Source organism: Phascolarctos cinereus, unplaced genomic scaffold (assembly GCF_003287225.1).
Source record: "Phascolarctos cinereus isolate Bilbo 61053 unplaced genomic scaffold, phaCin_HiC Scaffold_4;HRSCAF=312, whole genome shotgun sequence".
Lineage (NCBI taxonomy): Eukaryota > Metazoa > Chordata > Mammalia > Diprotodontia > Phascolarctidae > Phascolarctos > Phascolarctos cinereus.
In genome coordinates, this window is record NW_027555847.1 from 378,472,357 (window position 1) to 378,497,116 (window position 24,760).

General features: G+C 40.5%; 1 protein-coding gene across 1 annotated transcript in view; it reads right to left on the minus strand.

Annotated features, from left to right (window-relative positions):
• Positions 1–210: 210 nt before the first annotated feature.
• The window catches only part of SIGLEC15 (sialic acid binding Ig like lectin 15), a 41,596-nt gene continuing 17,046 nt past the window's right edge, over positions 211–24,760 (minus strand). Inside the window, exons 3-6 of the mRNA XM_078151765.1 lie at positions 10,969–11,352; positions 4,895–5,254; positions 3,216–3,246; positions 211–303 (exon numbers count right to left, since the gene is read on the minus strand). Coding sequence (XP_078007891.1) covers positions 222–303; positions 3,216–3,246; positions 4,895–5,254; positions 10,969–11,352 — 857 coding nt within the window. The 3' untranslated portion in view covers positions 211–221. The remainder of the gene's footprint in view (positions 304–3,215; positions 3,247–4,894; positions 5,255–10,968; positions 11,353–24,760) is intronic.

Sequence of the window (24,760 nt, forward strand, 5' to 3'; positions counted from 1 at the left end):
ACTCCGATTTCCCTGTTAATCCCCAAGTTTATGTGGGTGGTCTTCTAAGAGTTGAGGTCAGCCAAGTAAGGGTCGAGATGACTAGACTGCTTCCCTGGGCTGTGTGTTGCTAAATTCAGGGAAGACTGGGCTCTTGCCCTGATACCCAAGGAAATGAAGAAGTGAGTCACTTGCCCACATGGCCAATTCATCTTTCAGAGGCTGTAGCATTATAGCTCTCATCATTGCATGGCAGCAGTCACTGGTGGGGCCCGGTTGTTGCCGTGGTTCAAGTTTTCGTAATTGGATTCCTGAACCTGTGGCCTGCTAACAAGAGAATAATGACAACATGGTGGCAAGAGGTCCACCCAAGTAAAGTGAGAGGTGGGACAGCAAGCAGATGGGGAAAGATCAGTGTAACTAAGAAGTAGGAAACTAGATGACTTTATACTTTTATTTCAAATTGAACTGTAGTGCAGTCATAAGAGCATGTGCAGGGTTAAAGGTGCAGGAATTCACGATTTGCTAGAACTTGATTGTGTAAGCTGCAAAGTCTCTCCTTTTCTTCAAGGCCCAACTTAGAAGGCATTTCTTCCATGAAGCCCTCCCTGTCTTGCATTGTTTTCTCAGTGTTTTCCACACGTAAATCTTGTCTCCCTAACCAGAATGTAACTTCCTAAAGGGAAAGAACCTTCTCTTTCCTTCATGAAAACTCCACTTCTTTTCCAAAACACTCTGTACCTAACACAGGAGGTGAGTGTGTGTGTGTGTGTGTGTGTGTGTGTGTGTGTGTGTTTATAGAGAGTGTTCCAAAATTCTTAGCACAGTTTTAAGTGATCAAAGCTTAAAACTGCTAAAAATTTTGGGATACCCTGTATATGTGTGTGTATACACACATGCACATATATGCATACATACATACATATACACATATGCATATATATACACTATTTGTTTAATTTAATTCATTGAGTGGAGAAATATGATTGTGTGTGTGTGTGTGTGTGTGTGTGTGTGTGTGTATAGGAGAGTGGGGGAAAAGCTGTTCACCACCCCAGTCCATCAGTGATACCTCAGGTAGGTGGGTTTCATCAGGTAAAAAATATCATTTCACCAACAGCTTTTTTCTTGAGTGTCTTTTGAGTCTATGCAAACTTGGGAGGATTAAAGTCTCTGCTTCTAACCTGGCTCCTATCTCTGTTTCATCTTTTCAACTTTTGTTTTTCCCAAAAAATTCTTCTTCACTTGGTCTGGCTTCTGGTTTCCTTATTCCCTTGCATGCAGGCTTGACTTCCACCCTTCTGACCCCAGGATGGGTTTTTCCTCTGCCCTGGTGATGCCTCTACCCATCAGTACATCTGTCGTAACAGTTCTGAAGGATTCCTTCCTCATCAGACTTCTCTGCACTCACTAGTTGGCTCAGACGATTACAGTTACTACTTGTCCTGTGGTGCTTTGATCATGGTGCTTCAGAAATCTTGGAGCTACGGCAACAGTTGGAGTAGACTTCTAAAAAAGTGGCTATATTCTAAGATGTATTTGCAGCCGTGTAGCAGTTTGCTGCTAAATGTTGTAGAATGCTTGGCTTCAGAAGTGGCTAGAGTCAGCAGCCCTATCTACTGACAGTTCAGTGAGTTTATCTAGGTTCTTTTGCTAAGTCTAGGATCTTCCAGGAATACTGGTGGCCTAGTGTGAGCTGTTTGCAAAACTCAACCCCTTAGCACCTTCCTCCTCTTCTAGCCCTTCACTCTTCCCTATCTCCATAGCACAAGCCAAGGTGTCTTGTCCTTGTGTCCTGACTAGTGGGGTAGCCTTTACCTAATGGAAAATTTACCCCTGTTTCACAATGTGGACAGCTTCCATCAGGAACCTAGAAAGACTCTGACATCCCCTTTTTCCTCCCAAATATGAGATTCCAAACCAACAGATTGTTGGCTCAGGGAAGGACATGGGACCATTTTAAGACATGCCAGTTCCTAATTCTAGATTAGGGGTTGGCTTTGCCCACCCGTGATAGGTAGTGATATCTATGGTAGGAGTGCCACCTAGTAGAGTCTCATGGGGGTAGTTTTCCCCTAAACGTTAGGGAAGCTGTTCCTGAGAGTTGATTGGTTCAGAGTTTGGACTAGGGCTTGAGGTGTTGAAGAGACTCCATAGTCTCCGAGAGCATAAAAGAGCCAGGCCAGGAGAGATCAGTGCCCCCTTAGAATTGGCAGGTGTCCCATACCCTTCTGATCAGGGGCATTTCTGGGTAGAGGGAAAAGAGGGTGCCATCTATTTGAACTGGTGCTGCACCTTTGTTGAATACTCCCTCTTTCCATGATATTTTAAACTGAATTTCCTTTGTTAACTGAGGGTTTATGAGTGCCTCATTTTTTTTCCATTACTAAGCCTGAACCATCAGACTAGACCAAGTCAGGGTCAGCCCACTGTGAGTTTTGCCTTTGTGGCAAAAGGCAAGGGCTTTCCTGGTCCTTGCCACATTCTCCCATGTAGCTGGTGAGGTTGGTATCATCGGATCGCCACAAGGGGCTAACATATGCTGGTAATTAAGGTAATTAACAATTACAAGCCTGAAGTAAAACCCCCGGTCACGGTAGGGAGTGGTGAGGAACAGCGGTGGGATGAGGCCTTGATCCAGAAGGAGGAACAAACCACAAGTCCACCTGAGTAAGAAATAGGGGTTTCTCGGGAATGCCGGAGTCTGAGGGATGAGACAAAGGTAGGAGCCACGTGGTAAGCAGAGATTTCAGGGCCACAAAGTCTACGTAAAATTAGGTATCACATGCCACACGGAATGTCAGGGAAAGGAGGAGTTTTCTGATACAACTCGCCCCCTCAAGGTACTGATCTTTTGCAGCAATGGTCGGTGTTCCCCTGACACGCTGGCATGGTCACAGAGGGGCCCTTCATGGCTTTGCTGCTTCAGTGAAGCTGTAGGATCAGAGAGACTTAAACTGAGTCTGGAATGAAAGTTTGGATGTGACTAGAGGAGAGGAAGGCCAAATGTCATTGTACATTCTGCCTGACTGGTGTGGGATAACTTTGTTCTCTGCATAGGTCCCATTTTCTGGTCTATAACTCTGCAGTGCTATTGAATGTGAGGCTCTCAGAATCGGTAATAGAATGCACGAGGTAAAAGCAGCTGAAGTGAACTATTGGGAGAAGCCAGGTACCCTATTTACAAGCTAAGAAAGGAGTAAGTGTAGGAAAAAGATGGCGAATCGCTTGCTTACCGTGACAGGGTCTCTTGGGCGGCTGAATGCACTGTAGGATAAGACAGAGAGTATACAGTAAATGCCACCCCCTATTCCAATGAGGCAAGTCCCTTCTTGGTGGGAAGAATTACCCTTCTTGGTAATTAGGGATTGGACTTGGATTGGGCCTTTGTGAGTGATGAGAAGAGAAATTATAATATATAATATTATTACATACAATTAGATAATATGTAATATCACACATTATAAAATATAGTATGCAATATTATATAGTATGTATAATATATGTGATATATGACATATATTTTAATTTATATAAATATTAAAGAAAGTATCAGAATAATTTAAAATGTACAATTATGTAAAAGTTAATTATAGATAATTATATATAATTAGATAAAATAAGGCATATAAATATATAAAATAAATTATATAAATATATTATATATATAGATAGATAGATAGGGGAGTGATAAACATTGCTATAGATAAGATTCTGAGAAAGTAGAAAAAGCAAAATTTGGAAGTGAATTTGTTATGTGGGACAAATGAAAGTAAGAAGTTGAGGATGAGGTTGCAAGCTAGGGCAACTGGGAGAATAGTGATGCCCTCAACAATGCAAGAGAAGGAATTTGGCTTTTTTTTTTCTAAAGTGAACTATATGGTATCAATCCTTTACCTTTAGGTGTAAAATGTATGTAAGTCACTCTCACAGGGTTGTGAAATGTTAGCACTAGAAGGATCTTAGAGATTATGTGGCCAATCCCGTCATTTTATTTTATTTTTTTTATTTTTTTGTTTTTTGGTGAGGCAATCAGGGTTAAGTGACTTGCCCAGGGTCACACAGCTAGTAAGTGTCAAGTGTTTGGTCTGAGTCTGGATTTGACCTCAGGTCCTCCTGACTTCCGGGCCAGTGCTCCCTCCACTGCGCCACCTAGCTGCCCCTCAGTCCCTTCATTTTAGAGGTGAACATAGTAAGGCTCAAAAAGCTGAAGTCTTTTTGCCATAGGTCGTACAGCTAGTTAGTGCAGAAACAGGATATGAGCCAAGGTCTTACAATTCAAACTTTTTGCTCCCTAGTTTACTTGCCTGTAAAAATGGGGTTGAACTAGATAATCTCTAAGGTCCTTTTAGCTCTAATACTCTATGCCTCTGTGAGAGTGCCTTACGTTCATTTATGCCAAAGTGTAAAATGAATGAAATATTTTTATAAGGAGTTTAAGTTTCTAGGAGAAAGGAAAAACTTAATTTCCAGTGACTATATTGTCATTTAAGTATTGTCGTTGAGTTGTTTCAATTGTGCCCTATGTGTTGTGACCCCACTTGAGGTTTACTTGGCAAAGATACTGGAGTGCTTTGCCATTTCCTTCTTCAGCACTTTTTACAGGTGAAGAAACCAAGGCAAACAGGGTTAAGTGACTTTCCCAGGGTCACACAGCTAGTAAGTGTCTGAGGCTAGATTTGAACTCGGGAAGTCTTCCTGACTGCAGGCCCAGCACTCTGTGCACTATGGCGCCACCTAGCCGCCCCCTCAAGTAAATCGTTAGAGTGAATCATGGAATTGTAGTAAACTCTTTGAAAGCGGAGCAAGTTTTTTCTTTGTGTTTGCATTCTAGCGCAGTGTATCACATACAACAGGTGCTTAATACATTCTTGTTGAATTCTTATGTTAGGGAACACCTTAAAGGGGCACCCACCTCTGCTCTGGCACACCACGGCCCCCAGCATCACGAGTAGCAGTAAGAGTTTGATGCCCAGGGCAAAGAGGAGAGTCAGAAGTACTGATGAGTCACCCGCTGCTCGGAACTTGTAGAAGTAGACGCTGCCCTCCGCCCGGCCTCGGCTGTTGGTGGCCGTGCAGGTATAGCGGCCATCCTGGGCCAGAGCGTGGAGCTCCGTGGTGATCTGATGACTCTGGCTGTAGGTAGAGGTGCTGTTGCCAGCACTGGGACCAGTCCAGGTGAGGGAGGGCAGCGGCTCCCCTTCTGCGACGCATCGGGCGCTGAAAATGTGGTCAGGGCCTGGGAGCACGGTGATATTGACGATCCTGGGAGCAGCTGGAGGGAAGCCACCAAGGTAAAACCAGGCATGGAATTAGGACACTGCTTCCCACTCTGCAGGTCACGAAGTGAAACAGCATGGTGTGGTGGAATGTGGTGGAAATTAGGGCCCTCTGTTACTAGCAACGTGACTTTGGACAAATTACCCATCTCTCTGAACATCAGTTTCCTTATCTGAAAAACGAAGGGGTTGGAGTCTATGATCTCTAAAATCGAAGGATTTAGAATAGTAAGAGAACATGAGGAAAATCTAGTCCAGTCTCTGACCTCTTCCAGCTCTTAACTTTCAACAATTCTATATGTTGCCATAACCTGGATCTTCCTACTCATTCTCTATGACAATTCTTGACCAGGAAGATGGAGCGAGGGAGTGGCCCAAATCTGTACCATTACACTGTTCCATTTCTTTTCCCTGTTTCATCCACCACCCTTGTAGGACCCCTTGGGGAGTAGGCACTCCATGATTTTGGGGGCAGAGCAAAGCATGGGGCTTCACTTACTGGTCTAGCTGCTAAAGGGGGATGGCTGTTAGAGACTTTAGAATGGAAAACTTTGGAATACATAATACTCCCAACTTGTAAAGGGATGGGAGGGTCAGAGAAAGGAATAATTAATGAAAGATAAGAGGAAGGGGTGGGGGTAGGGGGAAGAAGTGAATAATTGGCCTAGTTAAGAATGAAGAGAAAAACAGATGAGGGAGCTTAGATGAATTTCTACTAGACCTCAAGGCTGTTATGGTTTAAGAATTTCTATGTGAAAATGGATACGTGGTTTATACATAAAGGGTGATACCATAAGCAAATTAGGAGAGCATGGAATACTTTACCTGTCAGATCTATGGATAAGGGAAGAATTTAAGACCAAACAAGAAATAGAGAGCATTATAAGCTATCTAGAGTCATGTGAAAAAAGGAAAAGGAAGAAACCTATTTGTACAAAAATATTTATAGCAGCTCTTTTTGTGCTGGCTAATAATTGGAAATTGAGGGGATGTCCATTAATTGGAGAATGGCTGAACAAGTTGTGGTATATAATTGTAATGGAATATTGTTGTGCTATAAGAAATGATGAGCAGGATAATTTCAGAAAACCTGGAACTGATACAAAGTGAAATAACCAGAACCAGGAGAACATTGTACATAGTAACAGCAATATTGTACGATGAAGAACTGTGAATGACTTAACTACTCTCAGAAATACAGTAATCTAAGACAATCCCAAAGGACTCATGATGAAAAATGTCATCTGCCTCCAGAGAAAGAACTGATTTTGTCTGAATACAAACTGAAGCATTCTATTTTTCACTTTCTTTCTTTTTTATTTGTATTTTCTTGCACAAAATGACTAGTATGGAAATGTTTTACGTGATTGCACATATATGACCTAGATCAGATTACTTATTGTCTCAGGGAAGGGTGCAGGGTAGGAAGGGAGGGAGGGATAGAATTTAAAACTCAAAACTTTTTATAAAACAACTACAAATGTTTAAAATGATTTTTACATGTAATTGGGAGGAATATATATATATATATTTTAATAATTGCTGTGAGAGAAAGAACAATGAAAAGGTGACCCAGGAAGCTATTGTTCAGTGACTGGATGACAAACTGGTGATAACCATCATAACAGTTGCATTCAACAGTATTATAATGGTATTTACCCAGGCCAACAGGAACGCCTGTTACAAGTTCAAAGTTAACCTATTCTAATCCTAATGTATAGGTGTCTCCTCCAAGAGCCCTGAGAAGTGGTTTTCCACTTAAATGATGATAAAAAAAATGTAGTCAATTTGGAGCTAAAGGTGAAGTACAATAATATGTGTTATCTTTTTGTATTTAATCATTCTACTAGGAATTGGAGGAGCTATAAAAAGAAAGGAAGGAGGGGGATGTGAATCTAGATTTCTTCATTCTAAATTCAATATCTTCCATACATGTGGTCATGCCTATGTGGGTCTATCTATGTGTCTATGTTTGGATATATATTATGCATTATAAATATAGAAGTATAATTTTTATATGATTTTGGGAAAGTCACTGTGTACTTCTTTGGGGTCTCAGTTTCCTTATCAATAAAACAAGGTGTTTGTGTTAGATTACCTCTAAGAGACCTTCTAGATTTGAAGTTCTTTTCCCTAGTTTCTATGTTAAGCATGGATCACTGATTTTTCAATGAGTTAGAAAATAATAAAATATGTAAGATGAAAATTCTGAAGAGGGATGAATCTCTGATGATTCAGAAGGCACTTCAGGCTCTTCCAGGCCCTCAGGTTCACTATGATGAACGTGATGAGGTAGTGCAGTTTGGTAGGAAGAGAACTGGACTTTGAGTCAGGAAGCCTAGGTTAAAGTTTGGTGCCTGCCATTGACAATCTGTATCAGTCGAAAGAATTGTAGTAGCTCAAAAGAAACATGAGATGCACAAATCTAGAGATGTTGTCACTCCAAAAGTTCACAAGGAGTATTGGTGCCTGACCTGTGGTAAAGCCTTCCTCTTGAAAGAATGGAAGAGACTCCAGGAGAGACCCATTAGAAGTTTATTACTATAAGAGATGCTGAACTAAGATTGTGGTTGGTCATTGTCCTTCATTCTCAAAGAGAACCATTTGTTGGGGTCAAAGTATAGCGTGTTCAGCTGTGGCTGATCAGGCCAATATGAGCTTGGAAGGCTCTACCACAGCTCAGGCACCAGTAGTCCTTGTGAACATTTGGAGGTCTTTTGCCGTTCTTTGTATCCCCAGCTCACAATCTGATTGGGGGGGGGGAATAATATATAAACAAATACATATTACCCAGCTATATATAGGATGAATAGAAAATAATCAGCAGGGGAAGGTTAGAACTTTGGGCCAATTTGACTAAGATAACACTTAATAGGGAAAAATCTATTTTACAAATGCAAGGTGAGAAAGGCATGGATAGATAGAAGTTATTCTGAAATAGAGGGTTTGGGGAGATGGAATTGGTGCTTAGGGGACTGAAAGCTGAATACGAGTCAATATTATGATACAGCAGCCTACAATCTTTGGTTGTGTGAAGAGAGGCATCACTTTCAGGAATGAGGAAATGATAGTCCTGCTATATACTGCCTTGGCCAGACTACATCTGGAGTACTCTGGTCAGTTCTGGGCACCTTCTTTTAGAAAGAATATGTATAAATTCGAGAAAGTTCAAAGGGTAACCATTTTGACAAAAGGGCCTTGAATTAATGCCATTTGGCGATTGGTTGAAGGAACTGGGGCTATTTAGCTAGAGAAGAGAAGATTCAGGGAGGACATTATAATTTGTTCAAGTTTTTGATGGGTTGATGATGGGCTGTCTCCTGGAAGAAGGTTTGGATGTGTCCCGTTTACTTCTGGAGACCCAGACCAGCAGCAGTGATAGATACAAAGGGCAGAAATTCCAAAGAGGAAACTTTTGACTTGCTGTAGGAACAACTTTCTAACCATTAAAGCTCTCTAAAAGCAGACTGGGCTAGCTGGGGAAGAAGTAGACTCCCTCTTCCTGGAGCTCGGTAAGCAATTGCCAGGGTGTTGTAGAGCAGAGGGCTCAGACTCTGGTCAGGGGCCCCAGGTGGCCCTCAGAGCTCCTGCAAAGCTCCTGAGCTAGGCTGGACCAGATTAAAAGGTAATGGGGGATCATACGAATGGGAAAAGGACCCACATGTGCAAAAATATTCATAGTAGCTCTTTTTGTGGTGGCAAAGAATTGGAAATTGAGAGGATGCCCATCAATTGGGGAATGGCTGAGCAAGTTGTGGTATATGAATGTAATGGAATACTATTGTGCTATAAGAAATGATGAACAGGCTGACTTCAGAAAAACCTGGAAAGACTTGTATGATCTGATGCTGAGTGAAGTGAGCAGAACCAAGAGAACATTGTACACAGTAACAGCCACGTTGTGCCATGACTAATATTGATAAATGTAACCCTTCCCAGAAATACAAGGATCTAAGACATCTCCAGAGGCCTTGTGATGGAAAATGCTATCCACATCAATCCAAGAAAGAACTATGGAAGTTGAATTGCTATTTTTTTCCCTCTTCTGTTGAGTTTTATTTCCTCTTTCTGGTGGTTCCTCCTATTGGTTCTAATTTTTACTTACAACATCACTAATGTGAAAATATGTTTAATAGGAATGTAAATGTATAGCCTATATCAAATTGTGCACTATCTTGGGAAGGGTGGTGGGGAGGAAGGGGGAGGAATATTTTAAACTCAAAAACATATGAAAGTGATTGTTGATAAATCAAAATAAATTAATAAGGAAATTTAAAAAAACTGTTCCTTAGAGATCTAGCTGAACTGTCCTCATTTTACAGATGAGGACATTCAGGCACAGAGAGATGAAGTATCCAAGGTTAAACATATTAAGTAGTGGAGCCAGGAGTTCATTGTAGGTCTTTTGAGGCCAAATTCCATGCTCTTTCCCTTACAACACTGTAGTAGAAATTACTTTTTAAAAGTTAACTAAGAACTTTGTGTAATATAATATGATTTTGTTATTAATTAAATTTTATGTGATTGGCTAAAAAAAGGTAATGGGGGAATGTTTAACAAATACAATACAACATAGATAATGTTAATTTGTGATTTTCTAAGTTCAATATGTAGCCTACAGAGTTTCTATTTATTTGACATCATTGCTGTAGAGGGACTTTGGAGGGATGGGTATGGTGGACTAGAGGTCTCTTCCAGTTATGAAATTCTGTTATTCTTATATTCAGAGAGATTAAAGGGCATCCCACAAAGTCACACAGCTAATAAATATCAGATTTGAACCCATATTTTCTGGCTCCAAATCCATTGCTAGTTTCTATTACATGATGCTATTATTTAGTATTTAGTACAGCATCATTTAGTATGGTATTTCATATAGTATCATTTAAGATTGACAATTTAGTAATTGTCTTTTTAGTGTGAGGATTGTAGGATCATAGATTTAAATCTATAAGGGTCCTTAGGGATAATCTAGTGCAACGTTGTTATTATAAGGATGATGAAACTGAAACCAGTGAAGTGAAATGCCTTGCCCAAGTCACACAAGTAGGAAGTGAAAGAACCAGGATTTGGCTCTCATGTTGCTAAATCCAGTGTGCTTTGAACTGCCTTACTCTGGTCTCCACCCCTCCCCAAACAGAAGCTCCTCTAGATCAGTGACAAATGCTTTTTTCATCTCCTCCTAAATATTTAACTAGTGTTTATTAAGCACCCCACTTCATGCAAGGTACTAGGCTAAGAGATGCTGCCAGCAGAAGAAGACTTATGGGTTTGGCACAAATACCTATATGGCTTTGGACAAGTTATCTTCTTGTGTCCCAGTTCTATCATCTTAAAAATAAGTTGGTTGGACTAAGTCTGAGGTTCTTAACATGGGGTCCATGAACTTAAAACAAATATTTTGATAAGTGAATTTCAATTTAGTTTATTTCCTTTGTAATATTATATATTTTATTTTACATATTCTAAAACATGCTTCTGGGCAGGAGCCCATAGGCTTCACTGATGAAGGAGCTCGTGTCATAAAAAAAAAAGGTGAAGAATCCCCGGATCAGACAATCAGAGCCCTTCCACCGTGAAGTCTAAGGCTATCTCCCCAACCATAAACAAGAGCTGGTCCCCGTAGGACGGGAGGCACTGCCCAGAAAGAGACCTAGAGCATCCCTTAAAAAAGCTCAGTGAGGAGGCAGTGACTGCACGCTTGCCTTACCAATCACATGGAGCCGGATTCCATTCCTGCTCTCATAGCGGTCGTGGACGTCTCCAGCAAATTCTACCCGGCAGAAATACCGGTCGCCATCAGCCCAGGTCAGGTTGTCGACCTTGATGGAGATGTTGTTGTGTCTTGGGTTGCCGAGCAGTTTGTACTTGCCCTTGTAGCTGACGGCGGTCTGGCAGTGGTCACTGGAGCTGTGCACCACGCAGCGGAAGACCTGGCTCCCGTTGTAGGGCTCCCGGATCCTCCAGATGACTGTGATCATGCCATCGTAATACTTGTGGGGGTGGGTGAAGGTGCAAAGCAGTACAACTCCCCCACCGGCTTCCCCAGTCACATCTGATGGAACCTGCATGGACCATTTGTGGGACGGCACACCTAAGAGAGAAACATGGGCATCAGTTTTCTCAGAGTAACAGGGTTAAAATGTTTTAACCCATTTCTGGGCATATTGTTCTTGGGGGAAGTTTGCATTCAGGGCACTAACCCTCTCTTTCCTATACTTTTGCCTATTGCCCAAGAATGCCTTTTCCTACTCTCACCCTTCTTTCCAGGCACCCTCTCCTCTCCTCTCTTCCCTCATCAAACTGCTCTGGAGAGAGGCTTGACTATCAGTCCTTTATCACTCAGTGAGAATATAAGTCACAGTATGGCCTGGACATGGGATCATGGAATATGGAAATGGAGTGAATGGTCGAAATCATGGCCCAGAAAAGATTAGGAACTCCTGGAACAGATGATTATTGAAGTTCTTTCTCACTTAAAAATGAGAATTTTACAAATGGGGAAACTGGCCTGGACAGGATTTGAACTGAGGTCCTCTGACCCTCCAGTCTCATTTCTTATTTCTCAGGGTGATTGACCCTTTAAGCCCAGTTCTTCATTCACCAAGGAAAAGCTTTATTTCTTATTAAAAGATTTTGTTTGTTTGTTTGTTTGTTTTTTGGTTAGCCAATGGGTGACTTGCCCACGGTCACACAGCTAGTAAGTGTTATGTGTCTGAGGCTGGATTTGAACTCAGGTCCTCCTGAATCCAGGACCAGTGCTGTATCCACTGTGCCACCTAGCTGCCCCAGGAGATTACATGTTACTCTAAGTTTTATAGGAGACTGATGGAGTCACCAAGGAGTTGAATTGTGTAGAGGTAAAGTAGAAATCCTTCCCTTCTGATCTGCTGCACAAGTGAGATGTAGCTTCATCCTAGGAGTTCCACCCAATCACCTGCTTCGTGAGGCAATGTCTACCTTATCTGGAATAACCAGAGCATGCTTGACTGATCTCCCTTGGCAGAGCCTTCTAGAGTGGGTATCAATGATGTTACAGAGAAGGGTTTTAGTGGTGGTCTCCTCTCTCTGATGGGGACAGAACCTGAGCTGTTCTGCATATAAAGCAAGCTAATAGATTGGGAAGCTCTTTATTGCCATGATGTTAATGAACTCGAGGTTGCAAATGGGCCTTCCTCTCATGGCAGTGGTTTTGGCCTTCTCCCTGCATTCCCAGACACCCATCTTGCAAACGGGTGCCTTTGCTAGGCTTGGGCTTTGCAGGTTATAGCTCTTTACCAGATACTCCCTTAGGATAGGGAGAGGCCAGCACACCTGCCAGGTCTGGAATGCAGATATCTGCATCAGAAGGAAGTATAAGGGAACAAAATGAGAAGGAAATGTTTATCCTTGCCCAGACAAGATAGTCACAAACCCAAGAAGGTCTTGGAGATGACCTTATCATGCAGGAATCTTTTTTTTCCCTTCCTCTCAGATAATACCAGTGATGGGGAGGCCACTACTTTACCAAAGTAACCCATTCTACTAGTAGACAGCTCAGACTATTAGAAAGTCTTTCCTTTTATTTAGACAAAACCTTACTTCTTAGAATGAAACCTCAATATTACTTCCCTCCATCAAGTTTTTCCCTCTGAAGTAGAGTTCTTAACCTTTTATATGACATGGACCCCTCGAGAGTCTGACGAAACCTAAGTATCATTCTCAGAATAATGTTTGTTGTCTACATTCATAACTGAAGGAAGTGATATATAAAGTCATAGATATAGATATATAGATATAATTATTTTTCTGTCCAAGTTCACCAATGATTTGAAACCTAAATATGGACTCCAGGTTAAAAACTCCCTCCTCTAGAGAATGTCTAATCATTTTTCTACATTCAGACCTTCAAATACTTGAAGACAGCATCTTATCTTCCTCCTACCTTCTGTCTAAACATCCCCAGTTCTTTCAGTTGTTTTTCATGTGACATGGTTTCCATCATCCTGTTGCCTTTTTTGATATGTGATCTACTTTGTTATTGTCACTTCTAAAATTCAGTGTCTCAGAAGGTATATATTTTTATAGGTCAGGTTTTATAGTTCAGACTCCCCATCAAAGGTGCCTGGTCCCAGTGCTAGCCCACCAGGATGAGATTCCAACCACTGAACCAAGTCTTTCTTGAATACCTGCCTTGCACCCAGCCCTGTGCTTGTCACTGTGAGTAAGACAAAGAAGAATCAGACACTTTTTTACCTGTTCTCAAGAAGCAAAGATCACAATGACATTAAATTAGGACTCTGTGTATGTGTAACGACAAACTAGTCTATTTAAACAACCAGCATATGAGACAAATGTTATAGCAGAGATTCCTGACAGATGATGAAGTTTTTCAGATCTTCCTATTTGTGGATCATATTTTCCTGATTGTATCAAATCCCAGAACACTGTTAGGCTTCATCAATGACAGTGTCAGCCATTCAGAAAAGATATTAGTGAGAGCCATAGCCATTCAAAAAAGATTGGCCTGGTAATACAAATAGGAAAAACTAATTGGCTGCAGAATTCTATATTGTGCAGTTTATGATATATAGTTGGAAAGGCAGCCCATTGGCTCAGTCCATTAGGATGTTCATTTTGGACAGTTACTGCATCTGGACAATCATTAGGGCTGGAAACTGAATTGGATGATATCAGACTGGATTATATTTGGGAAATTATACAGCAATTTCTTTCTGAAAAAAGTCTATCTTTTAAAATGGAAGTATTCTCCTACTGGTGCTACATGGCTGTGAATCTTCCACCATCTTGGAAGAACTAAAGTCGCAGATAATCTTAAAGGCTATGAAGAGAGGCAAAGTGGGTGTAAGAAGGCTACAGGATAGTATACGTAATGACTTCTGCGTAAAAAGTAGTGAAAACACACCATCTAGGACATTTATCATAAAGAAGGAAGGAAACAGGCATTTATTAAGCACCTACTGTGTGCTGGGGCAGGTAGGTGACTTAGTGGATAGGGTACCAGGCCTGGAGTCAGGAAGACCACTCTCCCTGAGTTCAAATCTGGCCTCAGACACTTACTAGCTATGTGACCTTTGGCAAGTCACTTAACCCTATTTGCCTCAGTTTTCTTATCTGTAAAATGAGCTGGAGAAGGAAATGGCAAACCACTCCAGTATTTCTGCCAAGAATATCCCAAATAGGGTCATGAAGAGTTGAACACAACTGAAACAACTGAACAACAACAACACTATGGGATGGGCATTGTGGTGAGCAATTTACAAATATTATTTCATTTGATCCTCACAACAACCCTGGAAGGTAGATGGTATTATTACTCTTATTTTACAATTGAAGAAACTGAGGCAGACAGAAGTTGAGTGATTTGCTTAGGGTCATGTAGCGTCTGAGGTCATATTTGAACTTGGGTTTTCCTGACTCAACAACTAGTAGACGGAGTGACTATACTGAAAAAGCCCTTGATCTGTTGAAGTATAAATGTAAAAAGTCCTAATCTTAGGGTTCTAAAAATCAACAGGACAAATACATGATGGCTGCCATGGCCAGATGGCAGTTCGTCTGCAACGTCTGGGAGTTTGAGTGGGTCACAAATTCAGACTCACTCAGGAACCTGGTATTGGGAGCTAATGAAGCTAATGTAATATCAAACTGCATTAATAGAAGTATAGTGTCTAGGACAAGGAAAGGGATAGATTCACTGCCCTGGTCAGGCCACAATTTGGCACACTGTTTGGTTGGGGGAAGCAATTTATGCATGGGACCCTGATAAGTTAGAGCATGTCCAGGATGGACAAAGGGATAAGGGATCTGGGAATCATATCAAGTAAGGAACAATTCAAGGAACTAGGGATGCTTTATATGGAGACTACGAGATTATGGGGGGAATGTGATCATTGTTTTCAAATATCTGAAGGGTTGTATGATGGAATAGCGAGAACTGTTCTATTTGGCTCCAGCAGGTACACCTAGGACCAAGGGCTGAAAGTTACAGAGACAGCTTAATCCAAGAAAGAAATTTATATAGGAAAATCACACCCTCTGGCCAGGTTTCCATCCGTATCTGGATATGGAACAGAGACCATTTCATCAAGTGTCATAAACTTGGCCCCTTTGCTTTGGGGGTGGGGGTTGGCTTCCTGTTTATATAACATGCTGTGCCCAAGTAAGCATACGTCTTGGCTCCCTCTTACATATGGATGTTCTGGTGAATGTATCTAGGGGAATCAACCCTAAATCATTCCTTCAATGGTTCTTGGATTGAAAAATCAAAGTAGGAAGAGCTTAGGGGCCAAAAACATTTGGTTTGGCCCAACTCTATGCTTCCCAATTTCCTAGTGACATTTACTGTTCACATCTGCTCTCTCATCCAGAAGAGGGATCTCACCCATTCCCTTTTGGATATTTCTTCCAGTCCAGCTCTCCCTACTCAAGGCACAAAGTACATGGAGTCCTCCAGGGTCCTCCCCTTCCACCTGTACTTGAAGCCTTTCCAAATTGCGCACTTTGAAAAACTAATCTGCAGAAATGTATTAATGCATTGTTCTAATAGGAATGTGAAGGGAGTTGGGAGGGGCTGGACAGGTAAGAGGTTCCTTGTCTGCCCTTGTTTTCTCCCAGTAGGTTTATAGTGTCTTGGTTGCCCATGGTGGGGGATGGTTATGAACAAATATAGGCTTGTTATTTCTTATTATGGGCCTGGCATTGTGCTGGACACTATGAGCCAGACAGAAGAGGTAGAGAAGTCAAGGCTCCTGCCCTAAGGAAAATGACAATCCAGTTGGTCAAGCAAAGCTAATACACATGAAATAAAGGGAAACCTCAGATCTTTGAAGTCTTGAGGTAGGAGTGCCACCCTTTGGAGTTTGTTACTCTAATCTTGTTCAACCTTTGTCTTTGCTGATTTAGATCACCTTGCACCAGCCAAAGATCACCCCCAGAGATATCCATCCAGAAGCTGGCCTGAACCCAATTTTTAGAGCAGGTCGTTTGGACTGGAGATTGGTTATGTGGCCCTGAAACGGGGAAGTACCGTTTTATAGAAAGAGCAGAGAATGGTCTGGGAGCCTAGAGACCTGCCTTCTCGTCACCATTCTGTTACTGACTAAACTGTGTGGTCATGGGAAAGTCATTGCAGCTGAGTTTCTTATCTGTAAAATGAAGGGGCTGGATTAGAAAGCCTTAAAGGTCCCTTCCAGCTATGAACATGTGATTTTATGACTAAATGATATGGTCCCTTCTAGCTCCAGAAATACTATGCATTGCTTTACAATGCCATCAATTCAATTCAACATTGACTCTTCGGTGAATGGTTATTGAATTGAATTGATCACTCTTCTCTGGAGGAACTCCAGCTGGTCGATGGGGCAGGCCCTCTCACAATATGGGTTCCATCTAAACATCACATTTTACTCTCCTTTGCATTTTTTCTGAACTCTAAGGGAGTTCTGTCTTTAAATTGATATCTTCTACTTCCTTGTTTCCCTTTAAGGCCTGTCAGGAGAGTAGGCCACAGTAAGGCTAGGAGAAAGGGCAAGAAGTAGTTGCTGCTACCGAAGCTAAAATATTCCCTTTCCTCCTCTGGTGGTGGTTGGAAAGGTGAGGGATTGGTTGTAATTATTTCAGCAATGTCAGGAAGTAGAAAGAGTGCAGGGGCATATGGCAAGAGGTGATGAGAGTTGGCCAAGGTAACAAGAGTGCTTGAGACAGAAGGAGGGTGAGAGCATTGACACAAGAACAGAGAGTGTGTAGGGGCACATGGAGCCCTGGTGCTATCAAGTCGACAGCTCCATGGTGTTTGCTTCAGAGCTCTTGTTCCTGTGGTCATTGAAGTGTATGTGGACCTGTTTACTAGTATTTGCCCCTTAGAAGACTTTGTGCCTTGGTTGATGGGAGTACATATCAACACAAATCAAATGATGGTCATAGGATCAAAGCTTTAGAGCTGGAAGAGACCTTAGAAATCACCTAGCTCTGTCCCCTCATTTATGAGGAAAATGAGGCTCAAAGCCTTGCCCAAGACCACTCACATAGTAAATAGAAGAACTGGGATTTGAACCCATGTCTTCTGGCTCCAAAATCAATACTCTAGAGCTGTAAGATCTTATTCCCTACAAATTAGATCTAGTACAGTTTTATCTGAATTATGGGCACAGTGGAGCTGCCTCCAAGTTTTTGTTCCCAAAAAGAGAGTGGGGCAACTTAATAAGACTGAGAAAGGGCTGGACATAGAATAGGTGTTCAATAAGTAGTATATGAATAGAATATAAGCCTCTAGAGGGCAGGGACTCTTTGGTTTCTATCTTTGTCTTCCCAGCACTTAGCACAGTACCTTGCACAAAGTAGATGCTTAATCATGTTAGTTTAATTAAATTGAATGGAATTAAATTGAGGGCTCCATCAGAGGCTTACAGTTCAAGTCCTAGTTCCAATACTTTCTAGTGGTGTGCCTTTGGGCAAGTCACTTTACTCTCTGGGCCTTAATTACCTCATATGTAAGGGATACAGTGGGGTTGATAGCTCAGTAGATAGAATTATGGGCCTGGAGTCAGGAAGACGAGTTCAAATCTGGCCTCGGACACTTACCAGCTATGTGACCCTGTTTGTCTCAGTGTCCTCATCTGTAAAATGAGCTGGAGAAGGAAATGGCAAACTACTTCAGTATCTTTGCCAAGAAAACCCCAAATAGGGGGATGCTAGGTGGCGCAGTGAATAGAGTTCTGGCCTTGGAGTCAGGAGGACCTAAGTTCAAATCTAACCTCAAGACACTCGATACTTACTAGCTATGTGACCCTGGGCAAGTCACTTAACCCTGATTGCCTCACACAAAAAAAAAAAAAGAAGAAAAAAGAAAACCCCAAATGGGGTCACAAAGAATTGGACATGACAGAAAAACAACAAGAAAGGCATGCAGATAGGACCCATGGTTTTACTGGATTAGAGAACTTTCAGGTAAGGAAACTTTTTTTTCCCACTAATGCAGGTTGACACCTTCTCTGCAATTTAGTCTCAGAATGTTGCTTAGACTACTTAGAAGTTAAGTGACTTGTCCAGGATCACCCAGCCATTATGTGTCAGAGAAGAGGCTTGACCTCAGATCTCCCTGGCTGGGAAACCAGCCCTCCATCTATTACAATAAAGCTTCTAATAATGCTTTATATGTAAACTCAAGCTAATTGTACTTCATCTTTCTCACAGGACTGCTGTGAGTTTATAATATGCTATGAGAAAAGCATGTTATAAATGTGAGTTCTGTGGGCCTTGAGGCCACAGGTTCCCCACCTGTGTATAGAGTGTCCGAGGAATTCTAGTGTTCATTGAATCCAACTCCTGCCTTTTACAGGAGGGCAAAATGAGGCCCAGACAGGTGATATGACTTGCTTAACGGCCCGCTGTTAGTGGCCCAGTGACCGCTAGAACACAGTTGTCCTGCCTCCTGGTCCAGGGCTCTGTCTATTGTAAGTCATTTGTCTTGCCTAGACCTAATCACAGAAAAGGGGCCAAAGAAGAGGTGTTAAACTAAGTGCAAACATTCGGTGATCCATTTGAATTAGTTCCTGGAGTGAATCAAAGGGAGGACTTATTTTTTAAAAATACTTATCATGGGATCATAGGATAATAGGTCCAGACGTGGAAGGAACCTCAAGGGTCGACTGTTTCAACTTTCTTATTTTCCAGTTGAGGAAAATGATTTACCCACAGTTGCATTAAGAATAATAAGCTGTACTTCTGGATGGACTTTCAAAGTTAATTCAGGAACTTTAGGAAACAGAATCAAAGAGGAACCCAGCCCCTGATTAGAGGAATAGAAGACGTGCAGATCTTGGAGAACTGGGAGCTATAAAGAGCCATGTGGAGATTGTGGAATCACAGGAAGAGATAACAGCCACAAAGAAAAGAGCCAGGACTCTGGGAGTGACGTTGCTTGGGTCAATTATACAGGGTCTGTTGGGACAGAAGCTGTGTTGCTCAATTGCAAACTCCCAGGTAGCAATCCTGTGTCTCCTTTCTCCCTTTGAATTCCTGAAACCTTTTCCTCTAGGCAAGGGTGGGGGATGGGGGGAAACCTGCCCACTTTTTTTTTTTAATCTTTTCAAATAATGTTAACTGTTAACCAACACTATTTGCTAGTGGCAGGTACTTATTGGGAATATAGTTTAGAAGAGGCAACTGAGGGAAAAAGATACCTAGAGAAGAGATAGAGTTAGAGAGATGCAACATTGATGTATTTTGCCAGATGTGCTGTCTCTGGCTGGGGGCTGGAGCTAACAAGAAGATGAAGAGAAATACAGATCTTTCTTTTTTTATTTTTATTTTTAATTTTTAGGCAATTGGGGTTAAGTGACTTGCCCAGGGTCACACAGCTAATAAGTGTCAAGCGGTCGGTCTGAGGCTAGATTTGAACTCAGGTCCTTCTGATTCCAGGCCGCTGCGCCACCTAGCTGCCCCCAGATCTTTAAATATTACTAATATTACTAAAGGAGACAGTCTAAGCCACTACTCAGTAGTAGCTTGAAGGACAAGTAGTAAAGTAGTAGTGACCAAATAACCCTAATCACTATACAACCCCCTAAGCACTGCTGCCCTAGTATATCAATCTGCTTTACAACTTGATAATTAGCCAGGATCAGAACCCACAGCCAAGACTAAAGGGGAAAGGAAAGAGAAGTGGAGATGGGAGCCAGAGAACATATGTAGGCAGGCAGAGGGTAGAAGAGATAGGTTCAAAACACAGAGGGCTGTTCAGCACGGTGCTGGGTAATGTTATTATTATCTCACATTTGTATAGTTCTTGAAAGCACTTTACATGCATTATCTCATTTAGATCTAACAATGATCCTGTACAGTAGATGCTGTGATTATCATTGCCATTTTATAGATGAGTCTCAGAGAGGTTAAGAAACTTAGAGTTAGTAAGTATCTGAGAAGGGATTCAAACTCTTTATGGTTTCAAATCCAGTACTCAATCCACTGTACCTCCAGAATTAGGCAACACGAAGGCTCTGAGGGTCTCTGAAAGAAGAGGTGGCAGTATTCCGTATTGAAGACACCCTTTTAATTCATTTTTGCCAAGACCCAAGTCAGAGTGCTAGGCTTTCTGGTGCTTACAAGGTATTACAGCATTGTCTTTTTTTTTTTTTTTTGTGAGGCTTGATAATTAATTGCTTAATTTCAGATTTTGCCTTTCATGAAACCAAACCTCAAGCAGAGCCTTTCTTGCTAGAAAGCATCTACTGGAAGCCAGTTGCCAAAAGCTTCCATACTGATAGATGCATGGGGGCCAGGGATAGGGAGCAAGTGTGGAAAGCTCTGTTCTTCCTCATTATAGTGTAGTGGAAAAGGTGCTAGCCTAGTCAGACCTTGGGAGAGTCACCGTGTCTTTGGAACCTCAGGTTCCTCTTCTGTAAAATCAGAATTATAAAACTTGCATAACCCGTGTCTTTGGATTGTTTTGAGGAAAATTCTTTATAAGTCTTAAAACTCTATCAGAATGGGAGTTATTATCATGAGCTGACTTTTCAGGAAATCTCAAAGCTAAGTCAGAGCTGTGGTTTTAGCAGAAAATGTCCGCTGGCAGGAAGGAAGAAGGGATCCAGTTGGTTATGTCTATTCTTAGCTGTGGCTTTGTGTCCTACAGTGTTTCCATGTTACTCTGGACACATGGTTCAGGCACGTGCAATGTTGGGACTGTGTGGGGTTAAAATTTTTTTTTTGGCCACTTATTCCCTATACTGCTGAAGCTGCCATTTTCTGGCTGACTCATGTCAGCTGACACCTGGGAAAGAAAACACACACAAACAACCAATCCAGATTTTAGATTTTCCAGAAACAGTACCATTTCTGGCTTATAAACTCTTAGAGATGAGCCCTTGGGAGACCAAGTCATCCATCCCCCAGCCTCCAAACATAAGCAAACTTAAATGATCGGAGTTCTAACACCTGTTAGAAGTGTGACTTTTTTCCACGTTCATTTATTTTATTTTTAATTTATAGAATAAAGTATTTTCAGAACACAGCATAATAAAAAGATGATTGCATATGAAACTGCAATCTATTATGTACAACTTGCTATTCCTTTTAAACATATAATAAAATTGTCATGTAAATTTCCTTTTTTTCTTTTTTCCTCCCCTCTGTCCCCACCCCCCCCAGAGATGGCTACCATCAGACACAAATAGGTTTTATTTGCTAAATTATTCTATACATACTTCTATTTATCAGTTCTTTCTTTGGATGCAGATAGCATCTTTCTTCATATGTTTTTTATAGTTAATTTGTATATTTGTAATAGAATGACTTATTCACTCAAAGTTGTTCTTAAAACAATATTGCTATTACTGTATACAATGTTCTTTTGGTTCTGTTCATTTCACTCTTTATTATTTAGGGCAAGTCTTTCCATGTTTTTCTAAGACCATTGTGTTGTTTCTTGTAGCACAGTAGTATTCCATCACAATTATATACCATAACTTGTTCAACCATTCCCCAATTGATAGGCATCCCTGCATTTTCTATTTCTTTGACACCACAAACATTTTAGATCATATAGATTCTTTTCCTTTTCCCCTAATCAGCTTTGGAAATAGACCTAGTAGTGGTATTGCTGGGACAAAGGGTATGGACAGTTTAATAACTCTTTGGGCATAATTCCAGATTGCTCTCCAAAATGGTTGGATCAATTCACAATTCCACCAACAATGAATTAGTGTCCCAATTTTTCCACATACCCTCCAACGTTTGTTGCTTTCCTTTTCAATCATTTTAGTCAACCTGGTAGGGATAAAATGATATCTCAGAAAGAAAAATTCCATATAAAGTTACTATAGACATTATAAAATGTTTAGGAGTCTACCTTCCGAAACAAATCTAGGAACTACATGAACACAATTAAAAAAACACTTTTCACACAAATAAAGTCAGATGTAAACAATTGGAAAAACATCAGTTGCTCATGGGTAGGCCTAGCTAATATAATAAAAATGACAATTCTACCTAAGCTAATTTACTTATTCAGTGCCATACTAAACTACAAAAAATTATTTTATGGAGCTAGAAAAAATAATAACAAGATTCATTTAGAATAACAAACGGTCCAGAATATCAAGGGAACTAATGAAAGGAAATGCAGGGGAAGGTGGTCCAGCTGTGCCAGATCTTAAATTGTATCATAAAGCAGCAATCATCAAAACTACTTGGTACTGGCTAAGAAATAGAGTGGTGGATCAGTGGAATAGGTTAGGTATGCAAGACAATAGTCAATGACTATTTGATATACTATTTGATAAACTCAAAGACTCTACCTTCTGGGATAAGAAATCACTATTTGACAAAAACTGCTGGGAAAACTGGAGGAGAGTATGGTAGAAACTAGGCATAGACCCAAATCTCACACCATATACCAAAATAAAGTCAAAATGGGTCCATGATTTAGATATAAACGCTGATACTATAAGCAAACTGGGAGAGCAAGGAATAGTTTACCTCTCAGATTTATGGAGAACAGAAGAATTCATGACCCAAACAGGAAATAGAGAACATTACGAAAAGCAAAATGGGTAACTTTGATTACATTAAATTGAAAAGTTTTTGTACAAACAAAACCAATGCAACCAAGATTAGGAGGGAAGGAGAAAACTGGGAAAGAATTTTTATAATCAGTGTCTCTGATAAGGGCCTCATTTCTAAAATATATAGAGAATTAAGTCAAATTTATAAGAATACAAGTCATTCCCCAATTGAAAAATGGTCAAAGGATATGAACAAACAGTTCTCAGATGAAGGAATTAAAGCCATCTATAGTCATGTGAAAAAAATGCTCTAAATCACTATTGATTAGAGAAATGCAAATCAAAACAACTCTGAGGTACCACATCACACCTATCAGATTGGCCAACATCATAAAACAGGAAAATGATAAATGTTGGAGGAGATGTGGGAAAATTGGAACACTAATCCATTGTTGGTAGAGTTGTGAAATGATCCAACCATTGTGGAGAGCAATTTGGAACTATGCCCAAAGAGCTATAAAAATGTGCGTATGCTTTGACCCAGCAATAGCACTTCTAGGGCTGTATCCCAAAGAGATCATAAAAATGGGGAAAGAACCCACATGTACAAAAATATTTATAGCAGCTCTTTTTATGGTGGCAAAGAACTGGAAATTGAGGAGATGCCCATCAATTGGAGAATGGCTGATCAAGATGTGGTATATGAATGTAATGGAATACTATTGTAATATAAGAAATGATGAACAGGTGGACTTGAGAAAAACCTGGAAAGACTTATATGGACTAATGCTGAGTGAAGTGAGAAGAACCAGGAGAACGTTGTACGCGGTAACAGCCACGTGTGATGACTAACTTTGATAGACTTAGCCCTTCTCAGCAATGCAAGGATCTAAGATATCTCTAAAAGTCTCATGATGGAAAATGCTATCCACATCAAGAGAAAGAACTATGGAGTTTGAATGCAGATCGAAGCATACTATTTGCTCTTTTTTTCCCTTCTGTTTTGTTTTGTTTCCCTTTCTTGTGGTTCCTTCTATTGGTTCTAATTCTTCCTTACAACATGACTAATATGAAAATATGTTTAATAGGAATGTATATGTATAGCCTATATCAGATTGCATGCTGTCTTGGAGAGGGAGGTGGGGAGGGAGGGGGAGAAAAATTTAAAACTCAAAAACTTGTGGAAAGGGTTGTTGATAAATCAAAATCAATTAATAAAAAATGATATCTCAAGATTGTTTTAATTTGCATTTCTCTAATCTTTAATTTAGAGCATTTTTTTATATAACTATAAATTGTTTTGATTTCTTCATTGGAAAACTGCCTGTTCATATCCTTTGACCATTTATTGATTGGGGAATGACTTGGATTCTTATAGATTTGACAAAGCTCTTTATATATTTGAGATATGAGACCACTGTCTGAGAAACTGTCTTTAAAAATTTCCCCTCAATTTTCTGCTTCCTTCTGATCTTGGTGACATTTATTTTATTTGCACAATTCTTTAAATTTAATGTAATCAAAATTATTAATTTTACACCTAACTTTGCTGTCTCGCTTAAGTAATATGTTCCATGTTCTTCTAATTTTCTTGTAATATGTCTTTTTATGTTTAGGTCATGTATTCATCTTGAGCTTATCTTGGTAAATGGTGTAAGATATTGGTCTATGCCTAGTTTCTGCCACACTGCTTTCCAGTTTTGCCAACAGTTTTTTTAAACCAAATAATGAATTCTTATCCCAAAATCTCAAGTCTTTGTACTTGTCAAATACAAGGTTTTGTATTTAAGTTTAAGATCTGGTGCTGCTAAACAGAAAATGATTTTGATATCCTAACACTTTTATTTAACCACCAAAAGCAGTTATTTAATCCACTTATGAAATAGATCATAAGCCATTTAATATAAAAGGATAACGGATAGCAGAATAGCAGTTTATCCCAGGACCATTTCTCTTTGAGCTTCATGGAATAAAGACAAGAAGAGTGAAATAATAATA